The 22,901-nt window shown below is 31.5% G+C and overlaps 3 protein-coding genes across 6 annotated transcripts; 1 reads left to right on the top strand and 2 right to left on the bottom strand.

The window, feature by feature from the left end:
• Window positions 1-1,835: 1,835 nt before the first annotated feature.
• Window positions 1,836-5,267, bottom strand: LOC145188707 (uncharacterized). Its single transcript, XM_090098439.1, has 2 exons — window positions 2,653-5,267; window positions 1,836-1,873 (listed from the first exon to the last, which is right to left on the bottom strand). The coding sequence occupies exon 1, from the start codon at window positions 4,012-4,014 to the stop codon at window positions 2,797-2,799; it is 1,218 nt and encodes a 405-aa protein (XP_089954565.1). The 5' UTR covers window positions 4,015-5,267; the 3' UTR covers window positions 1,836-1,873; window positions 2,653-2,796.
• A 5,497-nt stretch (window positions 5,268-10,764) lies between these two features.
• LOC145185799 (collagen alpha-1(XII) chain-like) lies at window positions 10,765-21,927 on the top strand. The gene is made up of 5 exons (XM_090098498.1): window positions 10,765-10,887; window positions 11,003-11,287; window positions 14,165-14,455; window positions 21,129-21,413; window positions 21,570-21,927. Exons 1-5 carry the CDS (start codon window positions 10,836-10,838, stop codon window positions 21,668-21,670), a joined length of 1,014 nt encoding a protein of 337 aa, XP_089954624.1. The 5' UTR covers window positions 10,765-10,835; the 3' UTR covers window positions 21,671-21,927.
• On the bottom strand, window positions 15,307-19,957 carry LOC149884107 (uncharacterized). 4 transcript variants are annotated; one of them, XM_090098496.1, is made up of 10 exons: window positions 18,602-19,948; window positions 18,217-18,509; window positions 17,925-18,137; window positions 17,591-17,830; window positions 17,410-17,486; window positions 17,071-17,276; window positions 16,633-16,962; window positions 16,365-16,520; window positions 15,949-16,144; window positions 15,307-15,847 (listed from the first exon to the last, which is right to left on the bottom strand). In XM_090098496.1, the coding sequence occupies exons 1-10, from the start codon at window positions 19,526-19,528 to the stop codon at window positions 15,537-15,539; spliced, it is 2,949 nt and encodes a 982-aa protein (XP_089954622.1). In that variant the 5' UTR covers window positions 19,529-19,948; the 3' UTR covers window positions 15,307-15,536. The 4 variants fall into 4 exon arrangements, 2 of the variants coding, with proteins under 2 accessions (XP_089954622.1, XP_089954623.1); XM_090098497.1 differs by lacking the exons at window positions 18,217-18,509; window positions 18,602-19,948 and having other exon boundaries at window positions 17,591-17,673; window positions 17,760-17,830; window positions 17,925-17,973; XR_016455870.1 differs by lacking the exon at window positions 15,307-15,847 and having other exon boundaries at window positions 16,013-16,144; window positions 16,633-16,736; window positions 18,602-19,956.
• Window positions 21,928-22,901: the final 974 nt, after the last annotated feature.

Raw genomic sequence — 22,901 nt, 5'->3', positions numbered from 1 at the left:
GGAATTCAACTTTTATGACCTTGGAAAGCATTGCAAAAATGCGTCGTGTCCTCAGCTCCATTAGAGACATTCCTGGAAAAGACGACAACAAACTAGCTCCAGTCATTCCTTCAGAAGATGAATTCAATCTTTATGATGAAATTTTGTCTATTCTGAGCAGAGTTGCTGAGATTTCAAAAAAGTTTCTCTGCTGACAAAGAAGTAAGCATTCATCTCGTTATCTCACATATTTACACACTGAGGTACAAATGCCTCAATTTCATCAAGGCTGGTGGGGCATCACCAACAGCAGAAACGTTTCACCAAAAATTAGTGAAAAACTTTGATGTTCGTTTACCAAACACTGGCTGTCAAAACCTTTTTCACATGCTGAAATCCAAGGTCAAGTTTCAGAACATGATCCTTTCTATAATGTTGGAATGGGAGAAACTACTTCACTTATGACTTCCTATTCTGGTCCGGCTCCACCTCTGAAGTCGGACATTGTCACGGAAAAAGGTCATAGGAAATATTTCGAAAACTCCCAGGGGTTGCTGATGTTGACGTGCTGGATTTTTGGAGAGCAAATAGATACAATTTTCCTCTCCTTGCTCAAGCTGCCAAAAAATGACTATGTGTACCTGCTTCCCCAGCATCTTCAGAAAGAGCCTTCAGTGTCGGTGTTGCAATTTTCTTTTATAAAAGAATAAAATTAAAGCCTCAACAAGTTGAAAAATTGTTCTACATTCAGCAAAACTACCCTAAGGTCCAGATCAAAAGATGGCTTCTAACCAGTCAGAATGAAAAAGAAGAAGATTTGTTTAAAGAGGTTTCTACCAATGACTCTCAGAATTCAGCTGTTTTAAGTCAGGCACCTCCTACTTCGACTCTTACACCAGCAGTTGAAATGGATGACCAATTTAAATTGGCTTAGTGGTGACATTGGTATACTTCACTGCTTAGAGTTTATAAAACTTGCCATTTGATGGTTTAGTGATTTTATTAAACCAAGTCTTTGAGATTAAATTTTAATCTTTTTCTTAAATAAAATCACAAGCACAAACCTTAACATGTTTAGCATGTCAAGTCAACAATTTATCAAGTAAAACATTGTTATTTTTTGTTTTTAACTGTTTTTTGTTTGAGCTAAAGTCTCAAATAAATTAGAAAATCAAAATTACAAATAAAGTTTTATTTCTTTTTTTAAATGAAATAGTACATTTTTCAGTAATTTTATTACAGTTATTTAGGTTTTTAAAAAGATTATTTCTTTTGTCGCAAAAAGTTAAAAATATCGCAATGAGTTACAATATTTATTGTAACTAAACGATAAACATCGTAATGAATCGATAAATATCGAAACTTTATCGTACAAATTTTTTGGGTACGATATTATCGTAATAGAAAAATCTACGATACGCACATTCCGATATCTTATCGTATCGTGATAAGAAATTACAAAGGAAACAGGGATTCACACAGGGTTTCAATATGCAGACGCTTAATAACCGGGTGACTTTACACAATGAGGGGGTTTTCACAAAAACCTTATACGGTGCTTTCGTAATAACTTTTTTGTACATATTGGTTTTTCGGTCAAAAATCTGTAATAAAATAGTAAAAATATGTTTATTAGAATATTTATACATCATGCAAACAAAGAAAAAAAATAAAAAAGGGCTCTTACTAACAGCATTTTTTTAAAGAATGTATCTTGTTTCTTTTGGCAAAATATGAATGTGAACCAAGTTTTAGATCATTTGATGTTTGACCCCCAACCCACCCAAATAACTGAGTGGTTATTCTGTTCACCATCAGTGAACAGGATAAACGCTGCCTGGTTTACGATTTTAGAAGTTCTTAAACAATAACATTTATAAATATGTTTTAATGACTGTTTTTTGATATTTTTGATATTTTTGAAATATACAAGAAAGTTTGTAAAAAAACTTTTATTTATATGTTTCGTATGACTTTAAGACTTATTTATGAGTTTTATGTATCAAAGTAATTTATGATTGTGTTTACTACTTACATGTAATAAATTTTTTTTTTTTAATTGGTAAAATATAAAAATATGGAAGAAGTACAACCTCAAATACCAACTACACAACACCGCCTAATTCTTGTAGAAGATTCTAAAAAAATGTCTGAAGCATTGCTTCTCGGTAATTTTATTTAAGATTCGACTGCGAAAAAGGTCCACAAATCAAGATGTGCTTCTCTTCTTTGTGTAATATCAAGACAACTAAATTCTATATCTGTTGTATATTTTCTCATAACGTTCATCCGCTTTTACAATTTAAATATCATTTCTAAATTTATTGTGCACAATGAATTATGCACAACGAGCCATATATAGTAATTGAACTACATATTCATTGTGCACAATGAATTACACAATGACGCAACTACAACACCCCTTGATCTCTAGATCACAAAGTCTGCATATCTATTCGGAAACTTCCGCATTCGCATCGATTTTCGGTGATTCAGGTTGTCCGCAATAGGTTCTTCCGATCCTCTAGTAGGCAAATCGGCTGCGATGGGAACAGGACGGACGTCCGACATGTGTCTCGGCAATCCATTGATTTCTACCGAAACTCCTCGTCCTTCATCTGTAACTTTTCCTCTGTTCCATTCGCTCGTACATTTCGAGTCAGGTGGTTTTACAAATACTTCTTGTCCTTGAAAATAATTGTGGAGAACTTCTTCGTTGGTTTTGGCAGAAATTGTGTGTGGTTTCCACTCATAAGAAAATATAGCTTTGTAGGGGAGCGATGTTTCCTCGCCATTTTTCCTGGGAGCCCGGTTATATCAATATACCATTTTTAGCGGATCTTTGCCACTTCTGGCTGCCATTCGCTTGATAGTGCGGTGATGACGTTCAACAATTCCGTTCCCTGATGGCCTGTGAGCGCAACGAAACAGGATGGACACTCCCCATTCTGCGCATAATTCACTAACGAGTTTTGAGCGAAAGGTCTTGCTGTTGTCAAGTAGAACTTGCCATGGTGGTCCTCTTTCTCGAAATATTTCTTCTAAATGGAAACACACTGTTGTTTCTTTCTCGTTCTGTAGCTTTCTCCAAATTGCAAACTTGCTTCTTTTTCCACAGTCAATAATAGACAAATAATTCTCTGATTTATAGTGCGTTACATCGATAGCTAAACTCTTTCCAAATTCAAGATTTCCTTCTTCCCACTTAATTGGCGCAGGATCCACCGATAAACATCTTTCGCAACTTTTCACGACTGATTCAACGTCTTTTCTACTAACCTTCTCCTTCGGATATGTCTGTTTCATCAGATAAAGGGTTCGATTGACTCCAAAGTGATGAAGATTATGAAATGACTTCACATCAGGCGGTACAACATTTGCTGTCATTGCAGAATGGTTTAAATGCAGCCAGTTTTGCGGTACTCTCGTAAGAGCATCGGCTTTATTTTCTGCTGACTTTACCAGAAAAAGTTTTAATTTTATACCGCACTCCTTCACAAGGTCTTCAATTAACGACAACCGGCGACGGACAAGTGGTTCTCCAAGACCGTGTACTCGAACGGGTTTGTCACCGATAATTAAGGAGTTCAACCAGCCGGCAACAGTAACCGAATCACACTTTATGGTAATACATTCGAATCCCCATTTTGTTGCTAGATTTATTCCTTTTATCACGGCTTCTAACTCTGCAAGGTTAATGTGAGCCGTATCATCTTGTTTTCTCAGCCACGAACAGTCTTCTACTATTTCCCCAGCCACTTCCAACACTATGCCAACGGCTAAGCTGCTTGCATCGTACCACACTGTTGCTTCGGAAGTGTTTTTGACGTTCCATGACCCATGAACGGGATCTTCTTTTGTAAGTCTTTCATTTAAACTGTTTACTAATTTGACAATGCGTTCGTCCACTAAAGAGTCCCATCCACAACTACTCGAAACCCTTTTTAGATAGCTGCACGAAGGGCGCAAACAATTTGCTATTGGAAAATGTCCGGTCAGCTGTTCGCACCAAGAAAAGATTTGCCGACGTGTCATTTTTCCTTCAGGAACTTTAGGTGTGTTGTCACGTTTCCAACGGACTTGGTTGCATTGTTTGTACACTCGCAATCCAAGCACACGACAAGTTTTTCTGGCAACTTAGAATCCAAGCCATATTTTTCCAAGAGTTCTCGAACTCTGCAACTTGACACTATGTTATTATTGACAATGATATCATCAATAAATGAGTCCGTCCCAGCCTCGACAACTTTGTCTAAGGATAATACCTTTTTTAAAATTTTAGTCATTATTCTGGGCGCCACTTTTGAACCAAAACCCAATCTTGTTAGACAGTAACGCTCCCCTTCATATTCCACGACTTGATATTTCTACAGTGCTTCGTCGACATGAACCTGCAGATACGCTTTCTTTAAATCGATTATTTCAAGATTTTCTCCCAACTTTCTCCAGTTGCGAAGTTTGGTACTGCAAACGTCGCCATCTGCAGTATGACTGGATACAAATTGATTCAGCTCCCGGTAGTCCATCACCGGACGTACTTTTAATTTGTTTCGTTGAATTACTGCCATCAACGGAATGATGCCATTACATCTCCCTTCAAATGGTTTCAGCCATCCTTGTGCTATCCATTCACTTATTTCCTTTGCATAATCACTTTTAACGTCATCAGAGATATGATAGTTAGGAATTTTGTTTGTCAAAGTTGGTGGTTCTATCAGCCACTTCCAAGACACGCTCCAGCTGCCATTTTTGAATTCTGCTACGAAGTCTTTGTCAATCAGCTTTTGAATAGTAGGCGAGGATACTTCATTCGTTTTTTCTTGAGAGACTGCAGTAGCACTGATAGCTAGTTTTTCCACATTGAAGTTTATGGTTTCGCCGTCTCTCCCAACTTGGACACCTCCAAGCCGTCGTATTGCGTCCATACCAAGTAGCATTTGATATTCGGGGACAATGTTGGCAACCAGGCATTCCAAATCGATGGTAGTGTTATTTATAGTAAGATTAACAACAATCTGGTGTTTTACTTCAATTGACTTTCCATTCATCATCACGACCTTTTGTCTTGCGTGTTTGACATTTTTTGCGTTTACGATATCCCGACTTAAAATTGATTTGGAGCATCCAGTATCCAACAATGCTTTTATTTTTCTTCCATTGACATAAACGCAGAGAGTTGGTGGTTTTATATTTCGTGGGAAGCCGCTCGCGCATAGACGATTGGCTTCCCTTCCATGTTTTTTGAGTTCGTACACTTTTTATAACAGTTCAGGGCCAGGTGGTTGTCCATTCCACACACAAAGCACTTTTTCTTCTCAATTCCTTCGCTGCAATTTTGACTGATATGTCCCTCCTCACCGCATCGGTAGCAAGTCATGGTCTTTTTTCCGCTTCCTTTAGGAATCTTTCTTGGACCAATAGCACCAAGATTCACGCGACTAACAAGACACGATTCTTTACAACGCAAGATTACCAAACTTCTTGCTTTTTCAGCGATCTGGTGCAGCGACATTGTTGATATCGAGAGTGCTGTTTGGAGCTGTTTTCTTGCTTCGTCAGGTAATCCGAGAATAAATGCGCACCTTATCCACTCTTCGCTTACGTGAGACGATATCAGCTTGCTCAGCCTTGTTAATTCTGCGAGATATACGTCAACGGACTCGTTTTCCTTAAGACGGCGATTTACGAACTCTTCGTATGCTGTTAGCGGAGAAGCAGAGAAGGCAGTAGTCAGTGCATTTTTCACTTCATTGTAGTCTTCTTTTATCTCATCACTGAGTCCTTGATAAACGGCAAACGCCCCGCCAGAAAGAAATAAGGGGAGCACCACATTCAGCTCGTCAACTTTTTGAAGTTTTGCTACCAGTTCCAACTTCTGTATTCATTCTGAAAATTCACCTGAACCATCGTACTGCGACACCAAATCCGCGAACTTTATAACAATGCTCATTGCCGAAATAGCTTGTAATATCAAGACAACTAAATTCTATATCTGCTGTATATTTTCTCATAACGTTCATCCGCTTTAACAATTTAAATATCATTTCTAAATTCATTGTGCACAATGAATTATGCACAACGAGCCATATATAGTAATTGAACTACATATTCATTGTGCACAATGAATTACACAATGACGCAACTACACTTTGTTTTTGTTTTTTTTTTTCAATCCCATGCAAACCCATGCAGAAAGACAAATGAGATGATATAAAATTCATTCATACCGAATATTGAAAATTTTTGGAAGCATTCTGGCATTGGCTGCTACGTCTGAAAAAAAAAGAAATTTTTCCTAGTTTTGTATTGTCGGTTTTTTTTGATTTTCGTATTGCAAAATTTATTCAGCTTTACTTTGGAATTCCCGGCTCGGATTGCAGCAACGTCATACAGACATAACAGCAATGCCAGAATGCTTCCAAAATTTTTCAATATTCGGTATGAATGAATTTTATATCATCCCATTTGTAAAAAAGTAAAACGATTATTATTGTAATGCATAATTATACACCTTAAATTGAAACATTTTTGACTTATCAATAACTAGTTTTACCATCTCTTGATGTTATTACAGCCTAACAGCGCCGTGGCATACTTTCAATTAGAGATCTTATTGTTTCTTGAGGGATATCTTCCCACACGTAGATAAGGCATTGTCGCAGCTCGTCTAGGCTGTTGACTTCTAATACGGCGTCCAATTATGCCCCAAGGATCCTCTATTGGCTTCATATCTGGACTGCAAGCTAGCCACTCCAAAACTTGAATACTAACATTATTTAAGTATTCAATAACAATATGTGCCGTATGTGGTCAAGCATTAACCTGCATAAGAAGGAATCCATCTCCGATGTACGGTGCAAAAGATACCACAAAAGGTTCTAAAAAACCTTGACTCGTCTGTAAATAAGACCTGTCCCCAATCATGCATTTTCCAATTTTTTCTAGAGTATAATGACCAGCTTTTTGAAAGTTAGGAGATGATGTCATGCAATACGGACAAGGGTGCTTTGATGTTGGAGCTTTTTTTCCAATCATTTGAAGCAAAACCTTTAGATCTTCAGATGCTGAGTAATCTAAGGATGAAATGTTTAATTTATCCAAAATTAAAGGCAAATTATGGTATTTTTCGTTTAATGAAGGCAAAATGGCCAATATAATAGTTTTGTGGACACTTGAATTTTTATAATATTTGTACGCACATCTGTCACACTTGCTTAGTTTCTCTGAAACTTTATTACTTTTTAATTCTGGTTTTAGGGTTATTGACAGTGTAACTTTAAGGAATCCCTGCCCTCCATCTACGCCTAATTTGATATCAGCATCATTTGCTCCTTGACTTCTATGATGAAGTACCATTACTACAAGCTCTTCAATGTCATTGCAATACATAATAGGAGTATCTTTTTCTACCAACTATACGTCAATAAAAAATCAAAATGAATCATACAAATTGAATGAAATCTTTGATAGAACTGGACAGAACTTTTCCTTGCGTTGTTGCGGATGTTGATTTTACAATGGGAGTCAAATTCTTTTGTCTTTCTAATTTCGTACTAGGATGTGGAATTCCTTGTCCCACTTGGGCATGGGAATCTTGACAAATTAGTCTTTCTGCAGTTTTATTTGAAACATCTTTAGCGCCTTGGTAAACAAGTTTTCCCGACACATTTAACCATAGGGGCCAATATTTATTCCACTTTTGATTTGGGCCCATTTTCAAAAATAAAACATTCACATTTTCTCCCTCTGATAACTCTGGTATTCAGGTCTAAGTTTTATAGCATATGTATAGCAACTGTAATAATCAAAGTAACGTAACTAAATTTTAACTAAAGTAAATTAAACATCAATATAGTTATAATTACCTTCATAACACGGCCGCATAGTGAAGTAAGGATCAGTCCCTGCAAGCATTTTTCTACATTTCGAACTAAGCATGTTTGGAAGGTCAGAGTTATCCGCTGAATAATCTTTCTTTAAAATTATCTTAAAATTTATTTAATAATCTTTCCAGAAGTTTTGATAAGGTTTGAGTAGTCATTTTTATTTTTATTTTTAGATTTAAATAAAATGTTTCAGTATTATTTATTGGTCTTAAATCCTTGACTTTCCTGAAGTAGCAAATGCAAAACTTTTTAACAAAATCACCATGTTCTTTTGCTTATTTAGGCATTTTAAATGAATGCTTCAAATAAAAACTTCTGAAATAGATTGATAATATTGGCATGACATATCGGTCATATCAATCAAATGTCAATATAATGACCACAAACATGCTTTCAGTTCGTATGTCAACGCGTGTGAGGAGTTATTATGCAACTTTTAACAAGTAGCAACTGCTAGCTTTTACCAATTGTAAATAATTAAAGGCTGCATTGCTTCGTTTTTATTTCAATAAAACTGTAAATAGAAAGTAATGAAAATTACATATCCGTCTTTAAATTTCAATGTTAAAAAAACGTTTTTGAAAACTTCAAAAGAAGTTTTCAAAAATGTTTTTTTAACATTGAAATTCAAACTTTCAAAAAAATCTATCAAAAATATTTCTGAAAATCTAAATTTTTTGCTTGTTTCATATTAAACTAGATCAAAATTCTTCGACAGATTTCAAATTACATCAAAAAATTTTTCGTTTAAAAGTTAAGACCATTTAAAGTTATTTCAGGGGGTAATTTTATGCTTTGCATGGTTACAAATCTTAAACGAAAAGAGGTTTTTTGATGAAATTTGAAATCTGTCGATGAATTTTGATCTAGTTTATGATAAAACAAAAAAAGAATTTTTATGATTAAAGGAGAAGTAGTTCTAGGAAGGGGACTGTTAGGGGTCGGGGCGGGGTTGGTTTAGGTCTAATTACCCTGCTTTTTTGCAAGTCATTCTCATTCGACACCAGTATAAACATACTAAAAATTTGAGTATGACCCATGTCTCTTAGTTAACCTATCTTGAACAACAAAATTTTTGGGCACTCCCCTAAAATATGTGATTTCTCCCCAGGCCCCCACTAAAAAAAGTTGTCGTTTACATTTTTTGAATGAGGAAATGTTTTCTAATGATAATCAAAAAAAAAACTTCTGGGGATGTGTTGCAAGGTCTTAGAGCATGTTCCTGTGCACCGTGCACACGAATCATCAACATTCAAATGTTAAAGTTAAAAATATAAATAAAATACAGAATATTTATTTTTAATACAATAAATATAGTTTATTTACATTATTGGTAAAATATATGCCAAAATAAAATGGCAGCAATATTTATTTCTTATGTAAAGTTTTTTTGATTTACTTAAAAGCAACTGTTAGAGGTGCTCTCGAAATTAAGAACAAATGCTCAACCTTACTTGAGTGAAAGCTTTTTTTCTTCATGCACTGGTCTCATTTTTGAGCAATTGCTCGACTCTTTTTGCGATTGATTGTCAGAATTATTAACAAGATTCTTCTCATCACAAGAACTAGTTTTAGAACTCTTCATGACGCTAAATTTATTATGAAATTCATGGGAACTTTTTTAAAATTTTTGGTCTATCGCTAATATTCTCTAGATCAATTCGTTTCATTCCTTTACCTCCTTCTGTTTCATTAATGTATCACACTATTTTCAAAAGTTAATTAGGGAGGTCCAGAAAAAGCAGAGGGGGAGGGGGTTGCAGTTTGATAAACCTTGTTTTTTAACAAAGTATTTAAAGATTGGCGTTTGGTTTTTTGGGTTTTAACAAATAATAAAGAATAAAATAAAAATTTCTGTATAACATATTTAAAATAAATCTAATTTAAAATAGTTTGTATATTTAGACATAAAGTTACAGGATTTCAGAAAATAATTGCAATACCTAAAATTCCTTTTGTTTCTTTGGACCCTTCAAGAATGATCTTGAGCAGAGTTGCTATTCGATTAAAACCGATTTAATTAGATTAAAACAAATTTTTACTGACAATTTTTCAAATTGATATAAAAATATCCATAAAAAAACCTGGCTGTTTAAAATGCACAAAGAATTCTATCTTAAGAATTTCAAAAATTTGATTTTCCTTAAAAGAACTTTGTAATTTACTCGTTATTACTCGTTTAAATTCGTTTAACTAAATTCGTTTAAAACCGGAAAACCAAACGCCAATGCTTAAAAATAGTTTTTGCGTTATACCACAGCATGACGTTCGTGTTTTATAATTAGAATTAATGTATACAAAGTGTACTTTTTCTTTGCAGAGGCTTTAAAGTGTTTAAGTATATAGTATATGTCAAAGTATAACCTGAAGTTATAAAGGACAAAAGTTTGCAAAATTTATTCAGCCTCGATATTCTTTTAAAAATCAAGGCACTTGAGTTTTATCCATTGAAATATCTTGCTACAAGTTGAGCATAATTTAATGCTGTTTATAACCATAACACAAAATACGAAATAAGTGGAAGATTTAAAAGCCACTATTACCTCACGTTCGCCATCATTGGTTTTATAATTGTTTTTTTTATTTTTTTCAACACAGCGAGCAAGCTCAATAAAGTGGTTATGTTAATGATGAAAGTCGGAGTTTTTAAAAGATCGTTGTGTCATGAATTGTTTCCTTGTTTTTTGTTATTTTTTTGGCTTTTATGACTCTATTATCGCAATTTACACTCAAGTACGCGTGTGAAAAAGATATTTACGCTTCATTTTTTTTTTCATTTTCTATTAAACAAATGTTTTTAGTGGAAGAATTCACATATTTTTATATTATCATCTGCAAAAAGAATTGACTTGGGTTGAGTTTTATAATCTTTGTTTTTTAACGAAAAAATAATTGAATAGTTTATTATTTCAGAATTAAAGAACTTTTTTTGTTTAATATTTCGGTTATTAGAAGTATAACTATATAACTATGTATAAAATCAATGGCTTTTTCTCGTTGCTTTTCCTTGCATCAAATGCAGGTTTGTGACTTTTTATATTTTTTTGTATGTTCTAAAAAAATCTCTTTTTTTAACAGAAAAATATTTTTTCAAAAATTTAAGCAAAAAAAATTAAAAAAAAACAACTGTTTTTTAGTCGGGAAAGAAGAGATCAGCAACTTCAGTGTAGTACAAACCTTTGTAAACAGCGTTTATCTCAAATGGGATCCTTTTGCTAATGCAACCCTTTATCAGGTTGTTGCCATGGATCCAGATTTAAAACCCGTATTCACAAACTCAACTACCAATTCTGCTTTAGTTGTCAATCTGAAATCTAAGACACTGTATGCGTTTGCAGTAAATGTTCTAGAAATTAATCATGCAAGCATTGCACCTAAATACATTTCATCACCAATAACGTTGTTGGCTTATACAAACAATAGTGAGTAATTTAAAAATAAGAAATGTTTTTCTATGATATATTTATATGACGTAGTATTATTACTGTTTCACATTAAAAAAAAGGTTTAGAAATTGAATAGGAAATAAGCGTTCTTGTTAATTTTGGACCTCTAACCTTCGACCTTACGTTTTATTTTAAAAATTAAGATGTTCCAGCTAAATAATTAGCAAAGTTATTTAATGGAAAAAAAAAAATCCATAAAGAACATTTTTAACTATTTTTTAGTTGCAGACCATTAGAAAATAAGCTAAAATTAGCTCCTTGCGCAATCTTTAAGTGCAAAGGTATCTTTTCTACGAAAGATTATAAGTGGCTTAACTTTCTAGTTATACGAAAATTTATCATTAGGACCAATTAAATTAGTTATGCTTTTAGTATAAAGTTGTGCTTACAAAAATATGTTTTCAAATATAAAATTAGTATTTATTTGAATAACTGTATTTATTTAAATAAGTAAACTTTTAAGCGAACAAATTTTTTAAACTTATAATTTTGTTAAGAAAGTTTTTTTTGAGTAAAAAAGAATGAAAAAGAAATAGAAAACCAAATCGACAGCTCAAGTTCGGTCCAGCCCATTTTACTATTGATGGTTCAGTTCACTAAGCTTCAGAGTCACAGAAGTCTTTTTTGTACGATACTACTATCAACGATACTTCGAAGTTGATATCAGAAAAAAATCCGACCTTCTGATACCGACACCAATTCTGTAATGGTATTGGTATCGTTTGACTAGTGTCGTAAAAAATGACTGACCTAGTGACCACACGATACTTTCCGTACCGTACTCTGATGCTCACAATTCAGTTTTTGTCCCTGAAATTATTTTTTATCGACAGTTCGGATTTGTATACAATTAATCTTTATTAGAGAGTATGTTGGTGACAAACGCCATCTCCTCTCTTAATTTACTAAATTATTTTTTATAGCTAAAATTTTAATAGCCTAAACATTATTATTTGCATTGACGTTTTTCTTTTTTTCAAAAAATAAACTTTTGGAAAAGCAAAAATCGGTCCGATATATAAGTGCTCTAGTATACTGTTTGGTGATTTCACGTGGTCCAATAAATATATTTTTTAGTCTAGAAATTTTAGAGCACAAGTTTTATAGTTCTAGTTCAATTCTAGTAGGTTAGCTTCGTTTCATTTTGATTGATTGAATTCTTTTCATTAAGCTAATGTAACGGATGACGACATTTGTGCTCCGTAAGTTACACACGCTGAAACCTTGTAACGATGGGATAATTACAAGATAAGTATTAAACAGGAAAACGATTATAATCACCTAAAATACAAAGACTAAACTGGTTGTTTTAAATGACAACTTGGCAAAAAAATTTTGATTCCCAGGTTACCGGCCGAAGTAACTGGGTTATTTTTAGTCTTTCGTTTTGTAACTCAAGAAGACTTTTTGAATAATGTTGACATGAAAAATGTTAAATTCTGATGATGTAGACCTATTGATTTAAAACTCGATTAATAAAATGTCTAAATAATTTAACTTGTGTACTTTTCAAGTGCTGGTGTTTCAACAAGCTTTCAAAATATTCTTTTAAAAGCCATTTTATACGAAGATAAAATTGTCTGCGAAAGTATTTTTTGTTCAAAAATATATATAGTAGACGAAATGTGGATCATTATTGTGCATAAATGTTCATTTTAACGAAAAACATTTGATTAAAATGGACATTTATGCACGTTTAAAAATTTGACTTGATGATTGTTTTATCATTTTTTTAATATCGACCCTATTGAGAATATTTGAAATGAGTTTGAAGAGAACATAAAAGTTAAGAAACTTAATGAGTTGTCGGTGACGATAAAGGAAGGCTGACGTATGATTACATACAAACCTACTCTCAGTTACAAGCTTTAATTAGAAGTTTACAGTGCCGTTTAGAAGCAGTCATAAAGCAGAAAGGTTAACCAACCAAATATTGAAAAAAAAAAAATGTATGTAAAAATGTATAGGTTTTTTGACAATCATGACCATTTTTTACTGGCAAAAAAATCTGTATATGATATCTAAGCTCATAACGGAATACTCATACAGAAAAGTTTAGTGTTATAAAGTAATTGTTAAAAATCTTAAACTGATTATGAATTATGCGGTGCTAACTCCCCTGACCACAATTGTAAATACGACAGTAATTGAGCGAAATTCTATTTACGTGCATTATAAAAGTTTCATTTTTTTTTTGGTTCTTGTTGGTTATTCAAGATGGGGAAGCAAATGAAAATATAGAACTGGTTGTTAAGTCTAAAAAAAGAAAAGAAGCTGATTACTCAACAAATATGCTGAAATTAAACTGGTTTTTACATAGACTGTTTTTGACATTTGTAATAAGACTTGTATAGTGTTTTGTTTCATAAATGGAAACTAATTTACATCTTTTTAAGACTGCAAGCTGAGGTTTCAGTGGTGAAATAACTGAAGTGTAACGTTTAGAGGTTTAAAATAAAAATTTTGTTGATTTTGTTCAATGTTTTTTGATGCCGTCAACTTGGACTTCGGCCATCGGGGGAAAGGGGGGTGGGGGTGAATTAGGCCACATTTTGTGATTTTGTTTGCCTGCAAATAATCTTTATATTCGCTTACAATCAGTAGATCAGAAAAAAATACATTAGGCAATAGTTTGTTAGAAGAATCAGACCCAATAATAACAGAAACAGTTTACAGGGAAATAAAATCACAAATAGTAGTTAAAGTCACCCCTCGGTAGCCGATGTCATCCCAGTTGACGGTGCTTCTTTTGTAAGCATTTCTTTTGTTAATTTGTACATTTTTAAAATCTAAAGTTAACTGCATTTTTTATGCGGACCATTATGCACCAAAAGAATCAAATTATATTTTTAGAAACATCCCCGGATATAACAAATATTTCTGCAATTGACGCTACACAAAATAGTTTGAGATTAATTTGGAATCCAGTGAGAAATGCAACTTTATATAAAGTTTTGTTCAGCGTCAACGGCTCCGTTAATCAAACGCAATATGTCTTAACTTCAAACGCTTCAATCGAGCTGAAGAATTTGTTCGCAAATTCCACGTATAGAATTAAATTGTTTGTGGTTGAAATAAACGGATTTATTTCCGATAACTCATTACAGAGTGATGACTTGTTTTTTATCACTTTAGAAGAAAAAGGTTTGTGGTTTGTGTATCTAATTTTTTTGGCTTTAGACTATCAGTGTGTTAAATATATTATATATATTACGTCATAATTGTTAGCTTCAGTGATTAAAGAAAGGCCAAAATTGGTCAGGAGTTTTTAAAAGTGCTATAAGCTGATCTTAGTAAACATAAAGACAAACTCAGCGGAACATCGTTCCGCTTTTTCATAAATTATCTGAATCTGGTCAGACATAAGAAGCCCACTTACAATTAATCAGCTATCATCTTTGATCTTTGTTAGTATTGAATGATCGTCGTTGCAAATATTTGAACTATAAAAATATGTTAAAAACTTGCTATTTAAAAAAAAGAAAGTAGTTCATGATAATTCCAGTCCTAGTTATAGAAAAAGAGTTTTTACTGAGTGATAACTATTTTGGAAGCAATTGAAAATTTTGATTTGAAATAATTAAGTTAAAAATAAAGTTTTGCATACAAAAGGTTTTAAGACTACACGGTAGTTTCGCAATGGACATTTATTATGCGCAAGCGCATTACGTAAAAATAAATTGTGCATTTAAAACTGTTTTTCCACTAGCCTCGAAAACGGAGAATTTAAAGGTATTTTCAATCTTTCATATATAGGATACTTAAGTATTAAATCTCACTAATGAACTTTTTTTTTTATTAACATACGTTTTTGTAATTAGAAAAAATCAAAAGTAACAAAAAATATGTCACGCCTGAAGCTTTAATTTACCTGTAAAGTTGACCGAGATTTCATCGCGGATTTTACAACCATTTTTATTCCTTAATAAAACCTACGAAGATCGATTTTTGAAATATAGTATTATATATCATTGGAAAGAATAAAAGTTAAGCTATAATATCTAACACAGCATTTTTACCAGTCATTTTTTTACATAAAGATGTGCAGCTAAGAAGATGAATAATATTTCGATATTTTTTCACTAATCGTAAAACAATATGGCTGACTTATTTCGACAATATCTTAAAGTAACTTTACACAAACATATTAAATATATATATTTGTCATAAACTTTACAACTTTGTTATGCAAAATCATTTTATTATACATAAAACATAAAATTTATTATGCAGTTTTCTTTCTTCGAGGGATGATGGGCGGTTTTAATGACTTAGCCATTATGTTATTTCTTATGAAATGGTCTCTCATAATACTTTCTAGTTTTCGTATACCAGACATGCTCGAGTATATTCTTTCGATATTATTAAATTCTGCATGTATACTCTCACCACCTTGCTCTCCATATAATCCAAGACCTACTCCCCATGTGCTCAAAAATACTCCCATGTGATTCTCTAACATATGCATTTTGGGAGTTATTGATTCTTTTGGCCAAGTGCTTCGAAAAAACTTCATTAATTCACATACTGCTATTTCTACAAAAAAAACTTAACTAGTAAATGTAAATAAATAATGGAAAAATTTGTCTTTAAACAATAATTTATTAAATACTTCTTATAATAGTCAATAAACTTACCAAAACTCTTGATTTTTTCTTCGCTGAATAAATGACATGAGTTCATTTCATTGTGACACTTAGAATAGTTGTTAAACAAAATATTGAATTTTCGTTGTATGTTAATCGCCTCTACATGAATTGGATGTTCTTGATATTTTATATGATTGAAAACTACTAGGGGAATAGAGTCACATAACTTTTTTATGTTATCAACCTGAAAAACAAAACAAAAATCATTTGTGTGACAAAAGTTTTTATTATATGCATAGGCTTTATATGCATAAATACGTATATGGATTGCAATATATTTGATCAGGAATGTTAATTGGAATTTATAATTTAATGTAGAGATTGTAAAAACCTGCATAACATGCATAACAAATTTTAACAGACTTTATTTCATGAAAATACAGATTTATATTTTCATACCATACCTTCAACATTTTATGAACATGATTTCCTATGAATGAGCAACTATGATATGCTTGACGTTGCACTCCACACGACTGTAAAACAGATTCAATTCCTTTTCTTATTGGCCCAATTCCTTCTAATAATTCAACTTTACAGCATTCTGCAATTTGTGCCTCCTTAAAAATTAAATATAAATATTGTACAAAAAATCCAGATAATACACTCCATAAATTAAAAAAACAATGCTCTAAAAATAAATAATTATTTCCAGTACTATTTAATAAATACTTTTTCTATTCTCTTTGATCTTAACAGTGCAATTCTCTCTGTGTACATTAACCGCAAGTAATCTGAATTTTCAGGGTTACGAAGTACTTCAATGACACTTGTATCTTGAATAAGAAGAATTTTATTATTTATATCATCAATCGCATATTTTAACTGGTTTATCTCTACTTGCTTTTCAACATATTTGTCAAATTCACTTGAGTCAAGGCGTTTATCATTTATTGCAAGAAATCCAGCTAGTTTGATATCAAGAAGATGACATTCAGTTTCTAACATGTGAAAAAATTTTAGAAATATTCCCAATGAGATGTGGAGAGCTGGTATTGCTATCTGTAAAATGATTTAAACAATCCCATATTAGTTAGGTGTGTTATAAAAGATATATATATATATATATATATTATATGCATTTAAAGTTCGACAACAATTTATACACACCTGTTCAATTGGTACATCAAACAATGGCTCATCAATTACATTATTGAATTTTTTTGCATTTTTAATGTTGCCTCCATCATTTTTAAATCGTTTATAATCTGATTTCAAAGTTTGAAGCGTTCTTAAATTGATTTGTCGATGCCGATCTTCAGTATTCAATTGCATTTCACTTGATGTAATCTCACAGAATAAGCAGCAATCACGACCTGTTAAATAAAATTACATAACTTTTATGTTCTTTTTACAAATAAGTTATTTAATTTTTATAATTTTTGCAATTTCATTTTTAGTAATTTAATCTAGAATACAAGCTTAGTGAATACAAAACTTAAGACTGACCAGTTGCTCCTGTGATGCCATAGATAGCACACAGAAATACATAATCACCAAACATAAACACTCGCAAATTCTTATCCCTAAAATTACAATTTTTAAAATTGATTTAAAATTTTTTTTTATTTCAAACAATATTTTTATAAATCGAAGAGCAAATAAATTTTGGAAATATTTAATTATTAACCTCCATTTCATTGTTTGAAGCTGTCTAATTTCATCTATGTGTCTTGAGAGCCCAATTTTAAGGTTTGCTCTATAGTCTTTGGCCTCAAATATATTGAAAACTGTTGTATTATTCTTAGAATTAGGTTTAGAAACATTAGCTATCTGATAGCTCATTTTAAATGAACCACCTCCATGGTCGCCACCAACCTTTACATGTATTTCACTAGGATTTATCTTTTCATACGTTAGTTGGTTATATCTACGATAATAAAGAAGAAATTGTTTATTTATAAAACAAAGAATAGAATTTATACAAATTATTTACAAAAAACTTAAACATATTTTGAACTTACTTTTCTAATTCATCCAGTAACTTGATTAAATGGGATGGTAAATCATTAATATATGCTGTAGGAGTATCTTTTATTTCAAAAGTTCCTTTTTCATTTTTGAATTCAAACAGAAATTCTTTGTTTTCAACAATCAAATCATCACCTGACCAATATTTTGAAACTTTTTGCTGATTAGAAAGTGACAGTAGTTTGACATTTTTTGTGTGGAAAAATCTGAAATAAAGATATTTATAAATAAATATATATGTGTGTGCAGAGCCGGATTAACATCCTCGGGTCTCGAAGTACTTACCTAATCATTTTTTTCATCTTTTCCCAAGGTAAACCACAATCTGTCTTTAGTGATACAATATCTTCTGACCCTATCTGAACTTGGGGGATGTTTGCTTTTTTCAGTATATCAATTTTATCATTTTTACTAAAAGAATTAAGCATAATTGCTGCTTGATTTATTCTTGCTTTTTTTGCTGGTCCTGCATTTTCAATAAGTGATTGGTGTATTTGATTTTGACGCCTTCTAATAGTTTTCTGGCTTATACTATTTGAAGTTTTATAGATCTTTGAAGTCACTTTAAACTGTATAGCCTGTTAAAGACCAATTATCCAACTATAAACTATTCTTTAAACTATTATTTTTTTATATTGAATATTTTAATTTAAAAGTAAAAATAGCTTACCCGCGGACCACCTGAAGGGAGTTCAAAGGAATGTGATTTGTTTTTTGCCATTTTCAATTTTGCAAAGTGAGCAAATGCATAGCCTAACTCTTTAGGGATTTCACAATTCTCATTTATTTTATATATCTCTGTAACTGTCAATGAAGAGCTAGACAATGGGGAACTATATTGTGATTTGTTTCTAACTTTGCATGTTTGTTCATGTTCTTCTTTATAGCTTATATTTTTTGCAGTAAATTTTTCTTTGCATGTATTATTACAACATTTTATAATTAAATTCTCAAGTATAGTTTGCATTGATGTTGCCTTTAAGATACTACCAAGAGTTATATTAGAGGAACATATTGTGCATTTAGTTTCTGTTTCTAATTTTCCAATTATGTTTGGAAAAATGCATGTTGCACAAAACAAATGTTGACAATTATTAAGTAATACAGGCTTATGTAACAATCTTTTACAAATGTTGCATAAACATAAATCTTTGTGTGGATTATCAGCTACATCGATAGAATCATGAAATAAACGAGGCAGTCCAGAAAAACTTTCCATTATTTTAAAAATTGACTCTCTTGTCCAAACAACTTTGTCATTTAATGGTGGTCTTCCACACTGCTTTTTTTTCTTCCTACCAGATTTTTTCAAAAAGCATATGCATCTTTCAACGAAACAAGTTTGTGGCCATTGACTTAAACTGAAATTAGAGGTTGTTCCTTGCTGTTCGATATTTCTCAAGTGTGTGTAGCATTTCATGCAAATTTTAGGTGGGTGGGTGTCCATTCTGTCTTCTTCTAACTCAGTGAAAAATGCCCGATCAATTCTAATCTTTATATTTTTTGTGTTAATTGGATCATTGCCGATATAGTTTCCACATAGTCTGCACAGTTTCATAAGACATGATATGTGTTTAGTAGCAACAACAGTAGACATTTTTAGATTGGATACCGTACTTCTTTAATCCAATTATTTGATAACTTAAAAAAATGACTGGTTAATAAGATTAGTGTTTTCTAATAGAATTTAGATGAGAGTTTTAGAAACCGTTTAGTTCTTGCTTTCAAAAATTGAATTAAAAAAGTTAAAGAGTTTAGAAAAAACATAAAATTTAAAAAATAATACTCTTTATTACAGCTCCTGAAAGTTTGTTAAAAAGCAATCGAATCAAACTTTTTTTTAATTATCCATAATATTTTGTCATTTGACTATCTTATGTAACTTTGCAACACTAAAAAAAACAAAATATAATAGTTTAAAAACGTGTTCCTATTTTCGGTATCTCAAAGTACAAATCAAAATAATTGTAAATATCGAGAGGAAAACAAAAAATCTCCGGAGACGCATGCGCACTATAAATGTCTGTTTGGTATCAAGATTAAAACGACCGTGACTAAAAAGAAAACCTCTGAAAAATCAGAAGTATAAATTTCTTTAGTTTTGTCATTAATCAATAACCATTGAAAAGCATAATAAGAAATTGTTATGCGCTGAAACATCGTTCTTTTGTGCGTGTTTGTTTTTTAAACTGGGCGAGGGTAAGTGATGTTAAAGGCTCCTGAAAAGCACAGAGCTGCGGAGTCGTGAAGTTTAAGTTGAAGGTTCTCTGGGGGCTTTTAGAGTTGGAGCCATTAAAAATTTAATAGCTCCAACTTCAGGCTGTATGCTCATTTTTGATATTTCATTAAAACAATTTTCATCCAAAATGAACGCAAAATTGTCATTTCTCCGACTTAACAGCTACTAGCTTGCTAAAGTAATATCTTTGTGTGCCATTACTGTTGTAGTTCGGATGTGCGGAAAAGAGTGGAGTCGGAGCTGGAGTCGTAACTTTTGCTAGCCGACTCCACAGCCCTGTGGTACAGTTGAGATTTTTCAGAATTATGAGAATTAATTGACCCAAAAAAGTTTTTAAAAACCCAGTAAAATATCTTCTTTTAACCGTTTAAATAACAAAACAAAAAGTTCTTGAATATAAATAAACAATTTTAAAAATGGAAAAGGGCCATTTTTCAAACACGATACATCGATTTAAGCTCAGACTATGTTTTTAAATTTTATGACTGTAAATCTTAGTATAAATTGAAGATTTTAAGTATTGTATAGAGATGCCTACATTATTTTAAAGTACCGTGGTATATAAAAATGTAAATAAAAAAATTTGATTCAAATAAAGAACTTCCAGTTTTTCCTTTTTGCGTTCGTTTAAAATTTTCACTGCAAACCTCCTGCTAAGTGGAGCCAAATATATCCCTTTCAAAAACGCCAATGGTCAAATATTTCATAGATAACACTTCATAGAAACCACTACTTCATAGAAACCACTACTTTAGAAATTATCCCTTAGTTTGAGTTCCACCCTGGATACTTTTACACTTTAGACACTGATTAAATACAAATCAACTAATAGTATAAAAAAGATATTTAAGTGATGACTTTGTAAGAAGTTCTCCTATTTTTTTTTTCCTGTGTTAGGACAAAATTTTCTGAAACAAGTTGCAACTTTTATAGTTATAAATCATACTATTCATTTTAGAAAAGGTGAAAATTTTGCCCTTAAACTTAACTGTTTCTTACATTACATCAAAATCGGTTTTAATCAAATGGGATTCAATTGAAAATGCAACTTCGTATAACGTTATGTGTGTTACAAACATTACACGTGGCAAACCCTCTTACAGAGCAACGAATTTTACATATATGAATATTACAAATCTTGAAAGTGGCACAGAATACGAAATCACTGTGTATGTCTCTGAAATTCAAAATATTTTCCCCAAGGTTCCTATGAAAAGTGCGACGCTGACTATAGTAACAAACGGTAAGGATTACTTTCTTTATTTAAATATATACTGCAATAAACTTATATATATATATATATATATATATATATATATATATATATATATATATATATATATATATATATATATATATATATACTTGAAAATATATGTGGTGCATTATTTCAATTTAGATGAACAGTTTTCAACAAAAAGCAGTGGTAAAAATCTTCATTCGGAGATGATGTTAAAAGTTTATTTCTTTGTTACAATGATGATATTCATCATATCTTAGATTTTTAAAATTCCATTTATGATTTTATTAGAGTAATCTTGTGTTACCCTATTTATCGAAAATTCGGAATATGGACTATTTGAATCATATTTTCATCAAATATTTCGCAGCACAAAACTGTTGGAAGATTTTTAAAGGACTTCCTCTTAACAAGTCTTATTATATTCTTTGTAATTATTTTTATCTTTGTATTTATTTCCTATTTCATTTATTATTATTTTTATCTTTTAACTATATTTATGCTTGTTTTTCTTTTTTATCTTTTAAATGAAAATAAAAAATAAATTTTCCCTCCCCTCTCTCATTTTTTATTTAATGATATGAAATATTTCATTTTTGATCTTCAGAATTTCTTTCGCTCATCCTTCAGCTCATCATTGTTGTTCAAAAGAAATTTGTTTCAAAAAAAAAAAAAAAAATCAAAACTCAAGCTATTTTGCAGAGAATAACTCAACATTGAGTTGGATAAATGATAGTATCAAGCCAGGAAAATAACTGAAAAGTTTAGGGTCAATACATTAATTGACCATACATTACTGGTTGACCACTTTTAAACTTACTTTTGTTAAATTTTCTATAGAAAACTTACAAACTCGCAAAAGTAAATTACGACAAAGTCATTACTTCAATAAATCTAATGAAGTAATGACTTTGTCGTAATTTACTTTTGCGACAATCTTTCACTACCGACAAAAATATCACAATGAGATGGAAAGATACAAGCAAACCCTACTGGTCAACCACTGGCATATAAAAGTTTTTTTTTGTTAACTTTAAGAAATTAAATTTTAATTATCTTAATAAAAAATATATTAAAATATTCAGACTTTGGGAATTTTTTCTTTCTTTTTTTTTGGGGGGGGGGGGGGAGGAGGAGGGGGAATCTTACTTGTAAAACTACTTTTAAGGAAGAAAAACAGATTTTAGTTGGTCAACAAACTTCACCCGATTTGTGCAATAATTTTCAGTTAATATTATGAAAACCAAGAAAATGACCTAATAAAATTTTTTGGTAAGAGAATAAAAAAAATACAGATTTATTCAATGCGCTTTTATTGCCAAGAATTTATTACCAATACACTTATACAATAATCAGATGCTATTGTGGAATCATAACTATTCAAATTAAAGATAACAATCATACCACTACAACAAAGTATTTCTTACATTTAACATTTTAAGTCATGAAGCGATTTTTTTTTTGGATAGAAAATAAACTGCTTAATAACTC

Source organism: Hydra viridissima, unplaced genomic scaffold, assembly GCF_058129835.1.
Source record: "Hydra viridissima isolate aposymbiotic clone 2 unplaced genomic scaffold, HvirCarnegie_v1 scaffold_9, whole genome shotgun sequence".
In the NCBI taxonomy this organism is placed as follows: Eukaryota; Metazoa; Cnidaria; class Hydrozoa; order Anthoathecata; family Hydridae; genus Hydra; species Hydra viridissima.
This window is presented reverse-complemented; position numbering and strand designations above follow the sequence as displayed.

Excerpts from the sequence above, each read along its gene's own strand:
- LOC149884107 (XM_090098496.1), bottom strand. The coding sequence starts at position 19,528 with ATGTCTACTGTTGTTGCTACTAAACACATATCATGTCTTATGAAACTG. Across the intron at positions 17,831-17,924 it reads TTACTGGATGAATTAGAAAA|ATATAACCAACTAACGTATG; the intron begins GTAAGTTCAAAA and ends TTATTATCGTAG. Across the intron at positions 16,963-17,070 it reads TTGATGTACCAATTGAACAG|ATAGCAATACCAGCTCTCCA; the intron begins GTGTGTATAAAT and ends ATCATTTTACAG.
- LOC145185799 (XM_090098498.1), top strand. The coding sequence starts at position 10,836 with ATGTATAAAATCAATGGCTTTTTCTCGTTGCTTTTCCTTGCATCAAAT. Across the intron at positions 10,888-11,002 it reads TTTCCTTGCATCAAATGCAG|TCGGGAAAGAAGAGATCAGC; the intron begins GTTTGTGACTTT and ends ACTGTTTTTTAG. Across the intron at positions 21,414-21,569 it reads GCTGACTATAGTAACAAACG|ATGAACAGTTTTCAACAAAA; the intron begins GTAAGGATTACT and ends ATTTCAATTTAG.
- LOC145188707 (XM_090098439.1), bottom strand. The coding sequence starts at position 4,014 with ATGACACGTCGGCAAATCTTTTCTTGGTGCGAACAGCTGACCGGACAT.